General features: G+C 36.3%; 3 protein-coding genes and 2 pseudogenes across 3 annotated transcripts in view; 3 read left to right on the plus strand and 2 right to left on the minus strand.

Annotated features, from left to right (window-relative positions):
• Positions 1–7424, plus strand: part of LOC122134660 — a 60633-nt pseudogene extending 53209 nt beyond the window's left edge.
• Positions 1–21101, minus strand: part of LOC109066939 (sorting nexin-25) — an 825452-nt gene that overhangs the window by 654072 nt on the left and 150279 nt on the right. The window lies entirely within an intron of this gene.
• On the plus strand, positions 9493–12699 carry LOC109101636 (N-acetyllactosaminide beta-1,3-N-acetylglucosaminyltransferase 2-like). Its single transcript, XM_019115025.2, has 2 exons — positions 9493–9647; positions 10034–12699. Exon 2 carries the CDS (start codon positions 10037–10039, stop codon positions 11384–11386), a length of 1350 nt encoding a protein of 449 aa, XP_018970570.1. The 5' UTR covers positions 9493–9647; positions 10034–10036; the 3' UTR covers positions 11387–12699.
• LOC109101637 (probable RNA-binding protein EIF1AD) lies at positions 12278–14294 on the minus strand. Its single transcript, XM_019115026.2, has 5 exons — positions 14135–14294; positions 13631–13748; positions 13425–13533; positions 13217–13325; positions 12278–12798 (listed from the first exon to the last, which is right to left on the minus strand). The coding sequence occupies exons 2-5, from the start codon at positions 13715–13717 to the stop codon at positions 12540–12542; spliced, it is 564 nt and encodes a 187-aa protein (XP_018970571.1). The 5' UTR covers positions 13718–13748; positions 14135–14294; the 3' UTR covers positions 12278–12539.
• LOC109101957 lies at positions 14464–21020 on the plus strand (annotated as a pseudogene).

Raw genomic sequence — 21101 nt, forward strand, 5'->3', positions numbered from 1 at the left:
TTTTGTATGTATGTGTGTGTTTGTGTTCAATGGTTGTCATGTACATGTGTGTTTGTCTCTGTGTGTGCGTCTGTGTATATGTGTGCTTGTCCATGGCTCTCGTTCATTCAGAGGCTGAGGAGCTATACCAAAAACGTGTGCTGACGATAACGGGCATCTGCGTGGCACTGCTGGTGGTTGGCATCGTGTGTGTAGTGGCATACTGCAAAACCAAGTAAGCCCCAGGAACTCTAGTGATTGCCAGCAAGAACTGTGCACATTCACACATTAAATTAAAAACCATTCCAAAAAAAAAAAAAAAAAAAACCTGCACCCTTTGGGTGGGATAAGCAAAGTTTGCTTTGTGAGACATTTATATCACTATATCATAGTTTGAGGTCAGTATAATTTTTTAAAATCAGATTAATAATTTTATTCAGCAAGGATGCATTACCCTATGAATCTGTACCCTAATCTATACCAAATCAAAGTAACTTTTGTATGTTTCACTATTGATCAGCAGGATCTGTAGATACTTGGTCATTTCCTTTTTTAAATATTAGAGTATTTGCTGTCATGGTATAAATCAGATCAGATTTCAGATTGGATCTTTCTTCAGGAAACAAAGGAAGAAGATGCATAACCACCTGCACCAGAACATGTGTGCGGAGCATCCGAACCGCATGCTGGCCAACGGACCCAACCATCCCGGCCCCGGCCCTGAGGAAATCCCCATGGTGGATGTGAGTTTGCCTGCCTCTCATTTCCTGTATGCTGATATATCTTTTGCATATTGAAATCAAACATTTTTGAAAACGCCCGCCAGGGTGAAGATTTTCAAAAACCCGGCGTTTTTGGCTTGTGATGTCAGAGCCAGCGATGTTATCTCCGCCTACTGGAAACTTTTTCAGGTTTCTGATTGGCCAACATGGCTTTACGGTTGAGATTATATCACCACCTGTTGGTTTGGCATGCCCTTGACAGTGCATCATAGCATGCATTTACATTTTCATGTGGACGGAGATTTTTTTTTTTTTTAAATGGAAGAAGGAAAAACTCTGTTTATAAAAAAAAAACGTGTGGACAAAAAGCTCTTAAAGTCCAGTGTTTTCTGAATAGGGTTCACATTATTGAACTGCAGTGTGGTTTTCTTCTGAATGTTACTGCAGTTCAGATGTAAACATGCTAAGTTATTGAATTACATATTTGTGATAAACTGTTTCCTGTGGTGCTCAAATTGATGACTAAGAATTCTTCAAATGTATTCAGGTTAGGACACAAGTGTGAAAACGGCACAATCTCATGCTACTCTTTTTATTGCAGTATATATCTAAGAATGTCCCAGCAACGGAGCGAGTAGTACGACACGGAACAGAGACATCAGGCAATTTCTCGGGCAGCCGAATGTCATCACGATCCCACCATACCTCCACAGCTTCTCACGCTTCCAGTCACCGGTACTGACTCTTCCCCCTGACTGATTCATCAGTCCAATATATCCATATATAGATCCTTGACATATATCATCTGTCCATAGCTTGTCTGTTCATTCACTAACCCAACTAGCCCCATGTTGCTTATATGCAGATCTGGGTAGTAACGGATTACATGTAATCTGGATTACGTAATCAGATTCCAAATCTCAAGTACTTGTAATTAGAGTAAACTACTTTTTAAAAAATACTCGTAATCAGACTACAGTTACTTTTTTATGGATTACATGATTAACATAGTATTTACCCAATGGTAATAAGTTGTTTCACAATTAATTGATTCTCCTAAATTTCCTTTTTTTTCTTTAACGTTTATATTTTTTCCTAATAAACCTGCCAGCTTATATACGTTTCGTGATTCTTCAAGTTTTTCCGGTGGAGAGGGGGAGGGATGTCAGAATCGCGCTCCAGAAGAAATCTGCAAAAAAGATAATGGAAAATAGCGGGTAAAGCAGCCTTTAATCCTGGATGTACAGACATGATTTCATTTTTAAAGAAGTCCCGGGAAATGTCTCTGTGCAGTGTAAGATCTGCCCTACCACGGATTAATTTGCTGTCCACGGAAATCTTTGACCTAGCAAAGTTATTGCTGGATTTCATTTCATTTTTCTTCATTGCTACTACCTTATGCACTTCAAGGCCCCATCCACACGGAGACGCGTTTCACTGTATACGCATACATTTTGTATCGTATAGTTGTTTCGTCCACTCACAGATCTCGGGCGTTTTGGGAGAGTGAAACCGATATTTTTTAAACTGGGTCCCCAGAGTGGATAAATTCGAAAAAGCCGCCTTTGCGTTTTTCATGTGGACCACAAATCCGTATATTTTTCTGAAACGATGACGTCATCAGCCCACGTCTCGCCCCTAGTCAAACACCGCTACGTCACGTAACAGCAACAAAAACATTAACAAACACTGAACGATTGTCTTTTTTTAACTAACATTAACACAAATTAATAAATGTATTGTTCCATGTTCGTTTGTATACCGAGCGCAAGGTTTATGCGCATAGTCCATGTTTTCCCCTCCGTTCTTAATGTGTCTCTACGACGGCAGAATTACAGCGCCACATGGCTGGTCTGGCATGTGTACTACATCGGTTTGTGTCTTTCCCTCATTGTTACTATGCACTTAAAATGTTTTGAGATGGATAGAAATGTCATTTCTGTGTGAATTTAGTCTTTTTCAGAATTCATGTTTGCAATGTAGCTATTGTTTGATGTTTTTCATTGATACAGTCATATACACTTCTAGTGTTTTTTTTTTATTTTTTTTATTTTTTTTTTTATATTTGACCTAGCAGGGATATTGCTGTTAATTTAATGTTTTTCAATATTGTTTTTTGTAATGTAGCTGTTTTCTAAATTTACTTAATTCTAAGTAATATGCTTTAAAATCACAAGATGTGATTTTGTTTTATTCAGTGTTACTAGCAAACACACTAACAGCAAGGTACATTAGTGTTAGTATTTTTTTAAGTATTAACTTTCCATACATCGCACTTGAAAAAGAAGCTATTGTGGCTCTTGTTGGTGAATTAAATATATTTTAGGAATATATATATATTTTTTTATCTGTCAAAATAGCACAAGATTAGGCTAATTCATTATATGTGATATCAAATAAGGGTTAGCACAAATGTAATCTAAATGTAATCCAAAAGTAATCAGATTACGTTTACCAAAAATGTGTAATCTAAGAGATTATATTACTGACTACAAACATGAGGACAATAGAAGCAGTCAGTACCAACAAAAGAGCAATAAAAATAAAATCATACAACAACAATATGTATATATATATATATATATATATATATATATATAATATATATATATATAAAAACATATATTTATACTTATAACAACTTTAATGTGTGCGTGTGTACATACATATACAGTAGTCAACATCTGAAGTGGATCAAAACCTTTCATCAGATTTCCTAAAACCAAAACAATACCCGTTCTTGTGTCTTAGGACAACTTTAATGAGCTTCTTTGATCCTCTTCAAATGTTTGACTACTGTATATACACAGTATGTATATGTATATATAATGTGTGAGGTTGTTTTTTAATGGCTGCATTTATTTGTTCAAAAATACAGCAAAGGTAGTAATATTGTGAAATACTATTACAGTTTAAACATAACTGTTTTCTTTTTAAATATTTTTGAAAATGTAATTTAGTCCTGTGATGGCAAAGCTGAATTTTCAGTATTCTCCAGTCTTTAGTGTCACATGATCCTTCAGAAATCAATCTAATATGCTGTCAGAAACACACACACACACAGATATATATATATATATATATATATATATATATATATATATATATATATATATATATCCCCTGCATATGTTTCTCACATTTTTATACTTCCCTTCGTGTTGTTTCCGCCTCTCAGGCACGAGGAGCGCACATGGAGTATGGAGCGGACGGACAGCATGCACTCTGACTGTCAGTCGGGGGCGCTCTCCTCCTCCGTTGGCACCAGTAAATGCAGCAGCCCGGCGTGTATGGAGGCTCGTGCCCGCCGGGCAGCATACTGTGGTTATCCTGACGCTACACAGTGCCCCCTACAGTACGGAGACTCTTACGATTCCCTGCGGGACTCACCTCACAGTGACAGGTGAGTGACAAAGGAAACAACAGCATAAGAAGAGTTCACCTTCACACAAAAAAAGACACTGTGTATATTTGTTGTCAAATGTAAGCATGCTGATCGGCTTGTTGGTTAAATAAATTTGTAAGTTTATTTTATCAGGAATTTGATATTTGGTGGAGATTGTAATTTCATTTTTGTGGGAAAATGTTTACTTAAATGCTTTGCATTAAAAAAGAATGCATTATTTGTTACTTTATTACTGTTTTCTAGGAATTTTTTTGTATTTAGTGTAATTTATGTATTTAGATTTAATGTCATTATAATTGGTTGATTCATCATAAATCATTGATTCAAAAGCCCTATTTTTTTGTTCCCCAGAAATATTGCTCTTAATGCACTAATATTTATATAAATTATATTATGCAGTAGACATACGCTACCAATCAAAAGTTTGAGGCAGTAAGATTTTTTTTTAAAGAAAGTAATACTTTTATTCAGCAAGGATGAATTCAATTGATCAAAAATGACAGTAAATACATTATCCTGAGAAAAGTAGCAGTTTTTTTGAACATTCTACTCATCAAAGAATCCTGAGAAAAGTAGCAAAAGCACTAAGCAGCACAACTTTTTTCAACATTGATAATAAGAAATAAAAAAATATTTCTGTTTCAAATAAATGCTATTGTTTAAAATTATCCGGAAAAAAAAATCACAAAAACTATTAAGCATTAATTATCAGAAATGTTTCTTGAGCAGTAAATCAGCATATTAGAATGATTTCTGAAGGATCATGTGACACTGAAGACTAGAGTAATGATGCTGAATATTCAGCACAGGAATAAAATACATTTTTAAGTATATTCAAATAGAAAACTGTTATTTTAAATTGTAATAATATTTCACAATATTACTGATTTTACTGGAATAATTTTGATGTTTTGATTAAAATGTCCCGCCTCTCACCCCATGTTTTTCTGCATCTTCGCAGGTACGTGTCTGCTCTGACCACGCCTGCGCGTCTATCTCCGGTGGACTTTCACTCCTCACTGCCCCCGCAGGTGCCTACCTTTCAGATCACCACGCCCAACGCCAGCCACGCCCTCTCCCTGCCGCCCGCCGCGTCTGCCATCGCCATGGCGGCCTACTCGCCCGATGATGACCAGCCCCTCCTGCACCACTACCGCCGATCCCTTCGGCCATATTACGCGGCGGAAAGCACGGGCTCCCTCCCTTCCAGCCCGTACCGCTTTGTGGATGATGAGGATTATGAGACCACACAGGAGTACATGTCATCCCGAGAGCAGCCGAAGAAGAGCAGCAGCGGCCGCCGTTGGCGCAGGAGGTCGCGGGTCAACGGCCACGTGTCGCAGCATACGCCGGGCCCCAGGAACTACAGCTCTCAAAGCTGCCTGTCGGACAGCGATTGGGAGGACGATGAGGTTGGCGACCTCGGCCACGGCGAGAGTACGCCGTTTCTCAGTATGCAGAACATGAATGCCACCGAACCGTCCACCATCTACCGACCCAACGACACACGGACTTTCAGCAACACGGGACGCTCGGGCTCCCGTGGCAACGTGCAGGCCAACAAACTGTCGCAGTCGCGGTCCAGACCGGACAATGCACCCCTTTAAAAAAGAACGATAAGAGCAAGGACGAGCAAACTTGCATAGGCGCGAAAAACAAATGAAATGCTATAGACCTGCACCTATGAGAAATATTTTTTATTTTATATAACAGACAGATATTCTAAACAAATGAAATATTTATTTTCATTTCAGCAAAAATTGTCTACTAGCTAGCAGCAAAGACTTTTTTATAGGGGGAAAACTATTTATATGTAATTCCTTATTTTGATTTACAGCGTTACGAAGAAGAATTACGTGCCAATTTTTTCACAAGTTAGAAATAGAATAATATTGTGGTGCCTTTTGCTGTTTGCCGACGAGGGAGGTTCAGTTGAATTTTTGTAGCCTTTCTTAAAAACAGACTCTTGGGTTTTATAGACATGTTTTCCTGTTTTTTTCCTTTCTTCGTTAGTTTCATTTCTTCAGGATCTCCCCATTTGAACTGTGATATTATTCAGACACCATGCAATATCGAATCACTTCTGTGTAAGGTGTTTGTTTACATGACTAGGATTCACGCGCACACATGATCGACGTTAAATCGCATCGGATGCCGATTCGTTCAAGCATCCGAGGGCCGTTTGCGTTCGACTTTAGTTTCTACGTTCTACGTTTTCTTTTCTCTCAACTGGTTGTTGCATATTGTTTCCATGGAAACAGAGGTACGCAGGAGTTCACAGGGCATGACGCTGGGTTGCGGTATCGGCCCTGGTGTTCAGGGTTTTCAAAACGGTGGTCTGTGTGTCCAATGAATGTGTTTACACTTCTGTCCGTGTGAGTGAGAGTATCATTGAACCTCAGTGTATACGTACGTGTCTTTGTGTACGCAGTTTCGTGCGTGAACGCATTTTGTTCGCGTTGTGTTCGTCTTCAGGTTAACGTTTCGAGCGTGTGTGCGTGTTGTGAGTTTCGACGTGCGCCTGTGTGTGTATACGTATGCTTGTACTCTTTTTAGGATGTTGGCTTTGTCGAAAGGGAGCTCTATTACGTCATCAGGTTAACGCTAAATAGTTAAAACCAGACCCCTAGTGGTGACTCGAGCTCATTGCACTGTAACGTTCCTTCCTTCCTTCCTTGTGTAGTCATTGGCCTGCGGAGGAACCAATCCAGCCTGAATCTAGCCTACACGGACCTACATCTCTCTCCCACACCTTTCCATTCCTATGCCAGCAGCTTTAAGCCGCACTGTGTCTCAGGACTTTTCATTGAAAACTGCATTGTCCATTAAAAACAGATCCATTACTGCCCGTCGTGTCTGCATCATGCTGGGAAGACGATGAAGAACGATACGACCAGATGTTTGTCTGCAAAATGGCTTCATGTTTTGTTGGTTTTCCTTCATTTTTTTTTTTTTGGTTTCTTTTCAGTGGGGTCATTCCAAGTCCGCGCTCTTTCTTTTTGACACATCTGCATACAAGTTGGAGACTTGCTTGAAGCAATGCGTGTTCGGCTACTAGACGTGCTACTTTAGGTGGATTATGAAGTGTTAACCCCTACTTCCAGAGCCCAGCAACCTACAACTACATTTGAAAAGATAAACCCTCCACCCGCACACTAACACATGCAAATGCACACACTTACACAAACACAGACACACATGCTCAAGATTCATTCTGTGCGCACACAGTCGTTTAGAGCACCGCTCGTCTTGCCGATTGATTTTCTTCCTGTCTTTCTCTCTGTTTCTTCTGTTCTTCCTCTCTGCCTGTGAAGGCTCCTCCCTCTGCATGTTCTAGTGGTTCAGATAGATGGGTGCATGGTAACCGCAGCAACTGAGTCGTGTTCACACGGTGAAAGTGTAGTTTTCATTTAACATTCAGCAATAAATCCCCTTTTTCATGTTCATTCTTGACTTGGAATATGCTAGAAATTTTTGCAAGTTTTCTCAAAAAAAAAATAGTACTTGTAAAAAAAATAAAATAAAATCAAACCACTTGTTCATATGGAAAAAATAAATCTTTATTCCTACCATTTCATAAAAATGAATTCATCAATTGTAATGTATGTCTGTTTCTCGGCATGATATATATGTCTTTATAATAAGAAAATGTTTTCAGGGGAACAGCAGTTTATTCTTTCCTTGACAAAACTTTGACAGAGTTGTATCAAGGATGCAGCCAAGTTTTCAATTTTAGTGGGGACTGGAGGTAAAAACTTGACAACTGGACACTTAAAAATGTTGATCAGCAACAAATTTTAATATTAGACAGTATATGTCCTCCTCTGTCTCTATGGTGGTTAAAGGTCTGGATAATATCTTGAGAAATCACTTTTTCCTTGATTTTTAGAGATAAAAGTGCTTGGAAAGTACTGTGAAGTCCTCAATCCATAAAATGCCTTTATTGAAACTAATTTGCAAAAAATGTTTGACATCAGATGAATGCACTGAAGACATGCAAAGAGTGCACTTACATAAAGTTATGGGTAATAAGCAAGGGTAACACTTTACAATAAGGTCACATTAGGTAACATAAGTGCATTAACTAAAATTAACTATCAATGAGCAATACATTTGTTACAGTATTTATTAATATATTAAACGTTCATTAACTTTATTGTTAAATTTACCTCACTTCCATTAAATAACGTTAAAAGATGCAACTTTTGATTTTAAAAATGTATTGGTAAATGTTGAAATTAACATTAAATAAGATTAATAAATGTTTTAGAATGATTTTTCATTGTTAGTTCATGTTAACTAATGCAGTTAACTAGTCGTTAACTAGTGGTAAAAATTGTTGGGTTTTTTCAACATATAGAAGGTATAATCTTTTGCTTAAAATAATAGCACAATTTTTTAATGTAAAACAAAGATTATTGAAGCACATTTTACAAGAAAGCACTACTTTCTACTTCAGATTCTAATTCAATTTTACTTGCTCTTTTATTGTAACTAGTTGTGAAATTTTCTAGCAATTTCTGAATGAAAATTCTTTTTTTTTCAGTGCAACTTTCAGTAGTAAGATTACTGCTTAGATGTTAAAAACCATATAATGACGCAAGAGAGAAACACAAAGTTCTGTTACTCCTACTTAACCAGCTCGACCTGTCTGACCAATACTCTGTCAAGGATTGGTTCTTCTAGAGTTGATAGAATCTTCAAAACTGCTTGGTATGGAGCACATTTATCAACAAGCAGCCTGAAGACAATAAGTTTGCAGGCGAGCTGCCTGGGGAGAAGATGAGAGCGTTTTAAACAGAAGATCTGGTGAGCTCATATTAATATCATCATCACAATGATGAATTACTTGCTTATAATCTATTCTAGATTCTAATCAGTGATGCAGATATTGCTTTGTAATGCAGAAATCACCTGATCCTACTTCCTGAAGGGGGTAACGTTATCTGTAGGGCTTTCAACTGGCAATGCAGTACATTGACAACTCACCATACTTGTCAAACAAGTCTAAGTGAATGAAACCACAAAATACAAAAAAGAATGTGTGTTTATGTATAGGCTACTGATAATAAATAGGGGACAACAGGGCTTGGTATCACAAAGTGGAGGTTGTTATATACCTCAAAAATATTCTTAGGTCAAAAGATAGATATTTTTATTTTATTATTTATTTAAAAAATGTAAATTACCTTTTTAAATTAGGCTTTTTATATTATTACCTTTATTTAACCAGGAAAAGGACACACTGAGATTAAATAATCTATACAGATTATCTATACAATATTCACTAGAGTAAAAATGTGTGACAGCTAACCCGATCTCCTCTCTATTACGTCATCTTCATCGCAAATGCGAATCGTGGGCGGGGCCTCAAGCGCTCACACCTGAATTTCACAACCGAGGCGTCTTTAAGCGCTCCACAGTGCACGAGCGACAGGGGAAATCGAGTTTACTTTGTCTTTTAGCTTCCGCATACATTATGGGAATTATGATGTGAATGACGCGAAATTCATCATAAACTACATCACCAGGAAAGCGTGGTAAGTTTAAAGCGATTTTACTAGTTTAGTAATAGCAGTTTTCTTTTCATTTCGTTGTTGGAACAATAAAATAATCACAAAGAGAGAAAAAATAATCATCTAAACACTTATTATCAGGTACTCAACGTTTTAGAGTTGCACAAGTGAGGAACTGTAGTCTCAGTTTACTAGTTGTTTGGTTAAAGTTTTTAATGAAAAGTTTTTGTTTTAATTATTTAATTACAAAAATAATATTCCCTTACAAAAACGTATAATTCCATTTAAGTGGTTACTAGGATTTTTTGTTGATGTCTGTATAATCTGCAATGCCTTTGATTGACATAGAGAAAAAACATATTTAAGAAAAATATTGATCTGTTTAACATTCTTAATCTTTCTTTCCTCAGATAATGGCTTCATGTCTGTGTCGATACCGCCAGCGGATCTTGTTCTTCTGTTCGCCGTGCATATTGCTGCTCCCAGTCTACATATATGTCTCAATTTCTTTGTGCTATGTCATGAAACATGGGCCACCTGGTGCACATGTTGTTCATTCTGTGCTGCCGACACGTTTTACTGCCAGCGGTCTCAAACACTCCAGAGATCTGGCTCCTCATCCTGCGAAATCCTTCTGGAGAAGCGAGCTAGATAGTAGCGCTCTGTGGAACAACATCCAGTTCGAGACGGATCTCCAGTATAACCCCATCCTAAGGCCTCACCTGGCTGCAAATGCATCCAGTGTTTCTTACAACACTGGGGTTGGATGTTCTCCAAATTATGAGATTAACAATATAATGCATGATTATACCAATCTACCAAACCAGATGAAGAATTTTGTGACCACCATGCACTGTCGAGACTATCCGCTGCTCATAGATCCTTTAGATGTTTGTGATCCTCAAGCAAAGAAATGGCCACTGATATTGCTCATGGCCATCAAAACTCAGACTGCAAACTTTGATAACAGGGAAGCCATACGAGAAACTTGGGGCCGTTCAGGAAAAATAAAAACCAGAAGTGGAAATCAAAGGCTCGTTCGCAGGGTCTTCCTTCTGGGGAAGTCCGAAGACTTGCATATTGAAGAGAAATTGCATTTAGAGAGTGAAAAATATGGTGATATCATCCAGTGGGACTTTATGGACACTTTCTTCAACCTCACCTTGAAGGATGTGCTGTTCTGGGACTGGTTCTCAAGGCGTTGCCCACATGCCCATTTCATTTTTAAGGGTGACGATGATGTATTTGTGAGGACACCTGCTGTCCTAGACTATGTGCTGGCTGAAGCGGCAAACAGAAGCTTCTCAAATGGATCCAGGCAGGCAAATAAAATGGAGACATTTGTTGTGGGGGACGTGATCAGCAATGCTGCACCTATACGCTCTAATGGGACCAAGTACTACATCCCGGAGAGTTTCTATGAAGGGCTGTACCCATCATACCCTGGTGGAGGAGGGGTGCTTTACTCTGGTTCTCTGGCACATAGGCTTTTGGAGGTATCACAGAGGGTTCATCTGTTCCCCATTGATGACGTCTACCTGGGTATGTGTCTTCAGAGACTGGGAGTTTACCCTATCCACCACCCTGCCTTCCTCACCTTTGACTTCCCCAAAGATGAGGCCAAGGAACCCTGTGCGAATCACACCATGCTGCTGGTGCACAAGCGAAGCCCAGCTGAGATGTTCCAACTTTGGACTGAAACATCGACACCCAGCCCTGAATGCAGAAATGCAATGCTGAGAGTCAAACCTAGACCTGACTGAAAGCCACAGACTGATCTTTTTTTTTTTGTTAAAGCATGTTCTCATTTTTACTGAACACTTGGAAACTTGTTATGCATTGCGAGGTATATTGTGTAAATTTTAGTTTGGAATATTTTTTTTTTTTTACTTTTACATTTTGCCGCAATAGCTGGCTAAAAGTTTTATAAAAAGGGTTTCTGCAGGTTTTATGATGGTAAATTCAAGACCTTTTAAATACCGTTTTAAGACCAAGTAAAGAAAATTTAAGGAATTTATTGAAATGTCAATATGTTTTCAAAATCCAAATGTCTAGGGAGCACGCAGTGAGTTGTATTTGCAACACTTGAACATTTAAAAACAGATCTATACCTCTGCTCCAAAAAACTAGAGTATTTCAATAGTCATAACTTTTATTGTTCCTGTGAAAAATAGTGACGTTCTTCAGTGTTGTTTTCAAGTATAAATGTCTAAAAAATCTAAATCTCGTCTAACATCTTGTTTTAAGCATAATCACACATAATTTTGTTAGATTTGTCAGAAAAAAAAAAGACTTCATATCTTCATTTTACATCGAAAGTAGAAGAATCTTGATTTAAGTATGTTTTGATATATTTGCATCGGTAAAAAAAAAAAAAGACAACCACTGAAAAAGATAATTTTTTTTAGGTGAATGCAACATTCAATGCCAAAACTTTAAGATTTTAAGACTTTGTTTCAATTTATGAACTTTTTAAGGCTTCTATTTGTGGAAGGGTGAATTAAGTCTTTTTAAGACCCACAGAAACCCTGATAAAGAAAAATGAAAAAAAAAAATAATAATAATAATTTCATGCTGACTGTCTAATGATTTTAATTCTGACTTTAATGTGTTACTGTAAATGAGTGTTAAATTAGCTCAAACTGTGAAAAACGTCAAGTGTACAAAACAAAGTTTATTACAACATCGTATTTACAAGAATTATAATATACAATGTTTCTTTTAATGAAACAAAATGAGTTAGAGATTTGAAACAAATTAAACTTAGGCAGAAACTTCTGAAAGCCATCACAGAGAAATCATTCAATGCAATAATAGCTCAGTCTCAGGCACCAGTACAGTTTGTCCAGATTTTTAAGCCCAATTAAGGTTCATATAAACTTGTTGGTCATGCTGTGGTGGAAGCATCTTCCAGTATCATGCAGTTTTTAATGCTCTTCCTTCACCGTCATCTTCCTCTTCTTTGTCACCATTACTGTCATCCTCCTCATCAGTCTCTTCCTCACTTTCACTGTAGAGAACAGTGGCACGATTGGTGTTTACAAAAAGATCGCTGTCGTCATCCTCAGAATCGCTGTCACCCTCCTCTTCCTCCTCCGTTTTTCTTTCACTTCTTTCTTTCGGTTTTTCACCGTTTCTCTCACTGGATGCGCAATCCTCCTGGAATCCTTCTGGCCTGTGTGAAGTGTAAAAATGCTGTTTACTAAACACATTTCAGCTTTGTTTTCCTGAACACATGATAACAGGTATTTTAATTAAATAAGACCTTCAAAAATGCTTAATTTCTGCTATTCTATCTATGCATGCTTATATTATCAGTTGCATTTTATAAATTTAACATATGTTTTCCCCCTTTTCTCAAAACTGCCCTGGCTACAACATATTTTATGTTCTTATCTTTTATTGTTGAGTAATACATATCACTTTTTATTATTATTATTATTATTATTAGACCATCAACTGTTTGGCTTCAAATACTTTTTAAAATATCTTCTTTCGTGTTCAAAAGAAGAAAGAAATTCATACAGGTTTGGAACAACTTGAGGGTGTCACGATACTCAATTCAAATTTTTAAAAAGATATAATGGCCTTACCAGACACCAACTTTTCTCAGGGACTGAATATGGTCCCTGTAAAGTATGAAGCTTATTTCTCCTTTCACCTTCCCTCCTTCTTTAATGGGATCAACAATGACAAAGTCTCCTAACAAACATAAAGACAATGAAAACATTTTAGTGTCTTTAAGAACAGAATCCTTATATATATCCATGAAAGGTCAAACAAACAAACAAACAAACTCACCTCGTTTGATCCAGATGTTCTTGCGGAATTTAGTAGGCATACTGACCAGGAAGCGCTCGCCGCTGCCAGTCACGGCTTCATGCAAATTATTGCCATTACTTCCTAAGACCTGTGATGTGAAGGAGACTTAGAATTATTAGTAGCATGGTATAATGTGAAAACTGAGTTCTCACAGCCTTACAGATCCCAAAATCTGGTGAATGTACCCTCATGATGTGCTGGTCTTCAGTGGGTATGACACAGTCCTCCAGAACTTCTTTGACTACGTGCTTGCGTTTGGTTGCCTTTGACATGGTGGATATAAAACTCTGGCGATTCTGTCACCTGAATAAAGAGAAATAGTTTGCTTGAGTCAAGAGGTGAGCATGTGGACTACAAAGAATAAAACGGCTCACAGGGCAACACAGTTAACGTTACGCTTTGAAATGCATCAACATTCACACAAACCACATCGCGGCACCTTGCTAAAACAGACATAACTGGAAACCCGTGGCCTGTATATCATGATCATTATAAATCCTATAATGTAGTATATTCAAATAAGCAAGTCACTTGACATAGGCTGTGATTACGTTAATGTACTGTTTACGATTTTAAAGCATGGCATATAAACATGTGGCCTTCATGCTGTGTTGGTCTGGACGAATGAAAACCTTCGATGTCTACATTTATTTAAATTGTAAAAGCGCACGTTTTTCACAGTCACCTACCTAGAAACCGTATATGAAACTGGGTGTACTCTGAGTTGATTTACTAATAGCATCGAGGTGAACTGCTGGCGTTTACTGGAGTCTTCCTCGCAGAAGTGTGAACTGTGAAGCGAAACGCGAGAGATGCAGCTGGTTTTGATGATTACAAAATAAGAGCCTCCAGAACACAGCTGAGGGTGAGCGCGATTTGTGTATAACGACCTGTAAATGTATAAATGAGTTGATTTAACCATTTATTTATTTAATAATAATAATAATAATAATAATAATAATAATAATAATAATAATAATAATAATAATAATAACAGGATATATTTCACCGAGTCCTACGTTTATTTTGAAATGTAATTTTCACGGTTCACATTTATAAACATCCACAGCGAGCCAGGCTGATAAAACACTTTAAAATATATGATGAGAGAACTAGATAGACTTTAAAATAATACTATAACGAGGGTGCAAATTTTCATTTGGATGCAGTGAACGGTCCTCTTAAAGATGTGGAGATTAAAACTCCTCCGTCACAAAGCGAGGGGATCTGCCAATAATTTGGAGTTCAAACACACGAGGAGAGAGTTTGAGAAAGGTGTGTATTTTGCTGTTGTTTATAGTATTTCACCCCTTTTCATCTCTCAATCTGTTTTGCTGATTTTGCATACGTTTGTAATGTATTAATGTAGGCAAAATAATATATTTTTTTACGTATTCATCTACTCGTAGCTCTTAGACAGGCCCGGAGAGACAAACAGCTGATCAGTAAGAGACTCCTGCAGAGTGTGGATGTGGAAGAAGAGGAGGAGGAAGACCCCGTGGAGACTGGCTCCACCCCTCTGTCACCTGAACAGGTCTGACTCCAGAGAGAAGTGCTCAGGGGCCAGTCGCATTAACTTAGCCTCTATTTAAGACTGTGTCTTAAGATTTTGACCAACTAGCAGTTAGCAAAGGTGTAATCAGTATTATTTTTGGATTCACCTAATTTATGATTTAATGTAACTGAATTTATATATATATATATATATATATATATATATATATATATATATATATATATATATATATATATATATTATATGGCCAGTCTTAAAGAAAATTGGATAACTAACTTGTAAGACAAGTCTACATCTTTTATGCAGCCACATAATATCGTTTATTTCTGTACTGTTTACTGGATGTATGGGGAAAGGAATTTATCTCATTCTCAGCTAACTACAAATATTGCTCATATGTCATATGAAGCATGTGTGTTGTATGTATAATATCAGGTCAGAGAGATGATACGTGGAGTCCAGTCTGGGGGAGAGGAGAAAGCAGCTCGTCTTGCATATCTACGAAAAGCACTAAGAAACCCAGAGAGTCAACTCACTTTCATTAAGTAGGACTTTATATTATTTGCTGCGCTTCATCGTCTTGTTCATACATCTTTTTCTTCTCATTTGTTTTAAATTAATATATATATATATATATATATATATATATATATAAATATATAAATTAAATTGTTTTCAATTATTTACTTTTTATTATTATTTTTATTTCTTAATCATCTTTTATGATTATTTTATGATTTTTTTTTACGATCCTTTTTATGTAAAGCACTTTGAATTACCATTGGGTATGAAATGTGCTATATAAATAAACTTGCACTGTGTTATTTTAGGAGGTCTACAAATTATATTTTATTGTGTAGGGGTAAATTTCACAAAAACAAACATATTTCATCCCCAAATTTAACAGGAAAAATGTACGTTGCAAGCTTCTTTTAGGAACAGTATTTTTGTATTATTATTATTTTATTTTAAATATTTTTTTGCATTGTGCTTAATAATTGAACAATTTCATGACAGTTAAGAAAATTTCACATTTGCGCTTTTTTTTTATTGACATTGAACATAACTATATTCATAATCCTTATTAATTATCTTATATAGTAAATATAATATACTATAATATATATTATTTACTCTTATTTAATATTTATATATTTTTATCACATATATTTACTTATTTTAAATTCTAATAATATTTATATTTTTGTATTTTAATCAAATAAATGCAGAGCATACGACACTTCTTTCAAAAACATAAAAAAAAAAAATACAAGATACTGTATTTATTAATGCAGTGCCTGTGTTTTTCTTCAGATCAGATAATGGCATGCACATGTTGATCGGACAGCTCAGCTCTCGTAATGCTCAGTGTCAGCTGGAAGCCCGTACCTCCTCACTTACCTTTCCGGTCAGAGCACCAAGCTAACGGTCAGTGGGTTGTCACTTTGAAGTCGGTGTCAGAGGCATGCAATCGATCAGTCCTCATGAATATGTCTCTTTTGTCTTTTCCTTTAGGAGCTTTGTTTATACATTCTGGGAAATCTGTGTCCTGACAGCACTGTGGTTAGAGAGAAGCTTCTAGCTCAGGGAATAGTTTCTGCACTGGCAAGCTGCATTCACGTAAGCTCATTTATAATCGACTATAAATCACTAATCATATATACTGATAATGGTATGTATAGCATCTCTGAATGCATTCTTACAGGCTGAGTCTCACAAAAAATCTGGGTTGTATTTCATCCCAAATCAAAAGAAAGAGACAAGAAATTAAATTTAGCAAGAAATAAAATTTTTCTTTTTGGACAACTGATAATTGCCCCTTAAGTTATACTTGTTTTCATTATTGTCAGTGTTGATCCTCATTACTGTAAGAATAATATTTTGTTTTGTTTTTTATCATTAATATTACTGTAAAAAAGATGATTAATTGTCATGTAATTCAGAAAATAATAATGAAATAATAATCTTTTAGAAAAATTGTATTTCTTTATTTTTCTTTCTTTTTAATTTGAGGTGAAATGTGACTTGGACATGTTCTTGAGATCATGAAATAATCATTTTCTTCTGTTTTTCTAGAATCAGAGGTATAATCTGGAGGTGGTGGAGGCGGTTGGCTTCACTTTGTCTCAGCTGATACAGGCCAAAGACACAAATGAAAAAATCATCCCGTAAGTGACCACAGCTTGTTTCGTTAATGTTCATTTCTAGTATGTGCAACTAATGAACTAAGGTCTTGGAGCACTGAAATTGCTATACTGTAGCTTACTGTAAATAGTTAATGCTTATTCATGATACTGATTTCACGATACAATTTTCTCACAATCTCACAATGATTTCATGATACAATGATTTACACGAAACGATTTTCTCACAATTGATACAAATATATATATAAACAAACTAAGGCTTTGTCTGAGCTCTTTCCATATAAAATTCCAAACACTGTATTTTAATCACAATCCAAACAAAGATTATGCATACATGCAGCATGAGCAGTTTTTTGATTTTAATTAGATTGTATAATTTCAAAATTTGAAGCAAATACAGAATGGTCTCTTCTTCAGCTTTGTGAAACTATACTACATAAAACATATCTGGACAAAACCAGAACAGCAGACTATGAATCATCACATATTTTATTCTCGGGGTGCATCATCCCTGCAAATATTAGGATGTTTATCACAATTTTTTTTGTGCTTGTATATTTGAAACCCCAGAGCAGTCATGGCTTCAGGAATAGTCCCTCATGTGATCTCAGCGTTGACTCCAGATCCTGAGTTTGGTTATGGGCCAGCGATTGAGTGTACGTGGTGTTTGCACTATTTAGTCAGCAGGTGTGGTCTTTTAATGGAGTAATGGAGAGTTGTGCTAAAACCTGTTTAGTGACACTTCTTCCAGATGGCATGAATTCTCTTTCAATCTCTGTCTGGAGCAAAACGAGGCTAGTGCGTAAAACATCAGTTGAATTGTGACATGATGTTGTGGTTTGCAGTAGTTCGGATAACTCGATGCTGATCGCTCAAGGCGCCCTCTCTCAGTGTAGTGCTGTTTTGATAACACTAGGAGGCGCTGTTGCTCAAGGAAACCGTGCGGGTGGAATAGAGTTGGTAAGTCATTACAGCAAAACATTTTATACCCACATCACGTACATACTGCACATCTGGGTTAAGATGAGAGTCATTTTGAATTAGTGTGTTCACTGAATAGAAACATTGCCTATTTATAATTCAATTAATACTTTTATAATCAATGCTTACTATTGCCTTATTTTATGAAGTTCACAAAAACAAGTCATATTTAAACTTAAAACTGAACACCGAAAATGTTGCATACAGAAAATTGGAGAGAGATTTTTTGCTGTGACATTTTTCCCTGACACTGATAATGACACTGAATATAATAACCATATTTATAATCTTTATTAATAAGCTTTTTTATATATTATCCTAAAATATAAGATACAATACTTATGTATGTATATATATATATATATATATATATATATATATATATATATATATATATATCTCAGCTCTCAAACTGATCAAATTGTCCAGTTTATCAGCAGAATGATCATGTGGTTCATTATGGCTCACTCATCCTCTGAAAAACTGCTTTTACCTGCTTTCCTCTGGACCGTGACTTTTGTATTTGCTGTGCAGCTCATTTGGCCTCTTCTGCGTTGCCTTGGTAACCTGCTGGTCAGTGGAGGTGATGTAAAGCCAGAGGACACTCGTCTCCTCGCCGCGCTGTGTGTCTTCAGTCAGGTTTACCTTCACCCTCATCCTGCTCTGTCCAGAGAGAGCCTGTGGGTGCTCAACAACCTCACTGGTGAGCAGGACGTTAACATGCATGTGCTAAAATTGATTTGCACCCCAATTATTAATCCCAGTTAAAGCTCAAACTAAAACTAACTTTTGTTTATCGGAGAGAACACCATTCTCACAATGTCTTTTGTCACCATTCTCACAATTATGACTGTCTTATGCTTTTTCAGCTGGCTCCAGTGGGTTCTGCTCTGGCCTGCTGCTCCTTAATATGGTTCCCATATTAATCCAATTACTGTCTTTCTCTAAAGGAATTAACTCAATGGTGAGGAACTAGCAAATCAGCATATTTCTTTTAAATTCTAATTATATTATATTTCTTTTTTGTTTTCAAGTTTTGTTACGTTGCTGCCCTATGTTAAACTGCTTTAAATTACTTTTTTCACACATCAATCTGCACTCCATACACCATAATGGTAAAGCACAAAAATGTTTTTAACAACAAATGTATTAAAAATAAAAAAAAATGATTCCATTGCATAAGTATTCATCCCCTTATCTGTGACAGTTGAATTTTAGCTCAGGAGCATTCATATTGCTTATAGATGTTACTACCCTTCAAGTGAAGTTAACCTGTGGCAAGTTCAATTGAATGGTCATGATTTGGAAAGGCACACGTGCCTTAATAAAAACGTCTAACAGCTGATAATGTATATCAGAGCCAAAATCAAGCACTGATGTCAAAATAACTGCCTGTACAGCTCAGAAACTGGTTTGCAGGATAAAGGGAGGTAAGGGAGGTAAAGGGATGAGGAGAAGGATGGCAGATAATTGCCAAATGCTGATGTGCAAAGCTTGTCACATCAAACCCAAAAAGACTTGAGGCTGTTAAGGTTCTTCAGCTAAATATTTAGTTAAGGGTATCAATACTTATGCAATGTACTTATTTCAGTTTTTTATTTTTAATAAATATACGAAGTTGTGACAATTCTGTTTTTGCTTTGTCACTATGGTGAATGGAGTGTAGATTGATGTGGAAAAAAAAATAATTTAAAGCAGTTCTTACATAAGGCTGCTTAATAACAAAATGTAAAAAGAATGAAGAGGTATGAACACTTTCACAAGGCACTGTGTGTGTGTGTGTGTGTGTGTGTGTGTGTGTGTGTATATATATATATATATATATATATATATATATATATATATATATATATATATATATATATATTCAATTAACATATAATTCATTTGTAGAAATATTTCTTCCTTTTTTTCTAATATTTGTTTGACTGTATTTACTTAATATTAATGCATATATAATATTAATATTATGTTCTTTCTGTCAAAGTAAACCACTGCTGATAGATAACTTGTATTTACTGCATTGTTTTTACAAAGTTTTTTATTCCTGATGCTGCAGTTCTGCTATACTCGTATTCATTCCCAACACATTCACATGTACATTTGATAACATACACAGCTAAATTTCAGTTCTCACACAATTATTATTGTTTGTACAAGGCACTGAGAGTTCTGGGTAATATCGCCCATCATGGCACAGAATATTGTGTTCGTTTGACACAAGCGGGGCTGCTGACGGCCCTCTGTGCCACACTCAAGATGGCCGAGCCAGAGGTGGTCACCCTGAGCCTGGAAGTGCTGTACATGCTGGTGCCAATATGCCCACAGGTGAACGAGACCATTTAAGAAACCAGTCTCACTTAAAATAGGATTGCAATGCTATTATAGTTTTTATTAACATTTTTTTCAATTTTCATTTTAAATATGTTCCCATTTCATTACAATTTGAAACTTTTAGTAATTTTTATTAGTTTTACTTAAACACAAAAATGTTTAGTTTAACATTTATTTAATGATAATAACCCTGCTCTTCATTTTACATTGATCTTTGTAAGAAGTCCTCGTGCTTGTAACAGGTGGTGGAGGAGTTTACGAGGTTAAATGGTGTCCCTCTGCTGGAAGCCATTCAGTATAACAGTGAAGGAGAGCAACGTGTCAGAGCTGCATACATTCTGGATCATCACTTCCCTTCATTCTCTCTCTGAGGTCAATATTGCATTTACCTGCTTATATTTAGGGACATATTATATGTGTGGAATCACCATGAACAATCTTCTCATTCTTTGTTTTTTTTTGTTTTTTTAAAAAGGTGGAGAGCTTTTCATCATAATAACACATCCAATGACAGAAAAATGATTTTCTGTTTTCTTCAAATCAAACTGAATGCACTTTTCTGAACTGTACAGAGAATAAATACCTTTTTTTACTGCACATGTGAAGCATGTCCGTGTGTTTTTGCTACCTGCTGATTCGACTGACCCCTGGATGCACAGAACAGCATTTTAATGGTTT

Source organism: Cyprinus carpio, chromosome A14 (genome assembly GCF_018340385.1).
Source record: "Cyprinus carpio isolate SPL01 chromosome A14, ASM1834038v1, whole genome shotgun sequence".
NCBI classification, from domain to species: domain Eukaryota; kingdom Metazoa; phylum Chordata; class Actinopteri; order Cypriniformes; family Cyprinidae; genus Cyprinus; species Cyprinus carpio.

What these genes read in the sequence shown, in the direction of transcription:
- LOC109101636 (XM_019115025.2), top strand. Translation starts at nt 10,037, where the DNA reads ATGGCTTCATGTCTGTGTCGATACCGCCAGCGGATCTTGTTCTTCTGT.
- LOC109101637 (XM_019115026.2), bottom strand. Translation starts at nt 13,717, where the DNA reads ATGTCAAAGGCAACCAAACGCAAGCACGTAGTCAAAGAAGTTCTGGAG. An exon ending in GAACATCTGGATCAAACGAG is followed by an intron (nt 13,326 to 13,424) that starts GTGAGTTTGTTT and finishes TATGTTTGTTAG; the next exon opens with GAGACTTTGTCATTGTTGAT. An exon ending in CTGAGAAAAGTTGGTGTCTG is followed by an intron (nt 12,799 to 13,216) that starts GTAAGGCCATTA and finishes CACTTCACACAG; the next exon opens with GCCAGAAGGATTCCAGGAGG.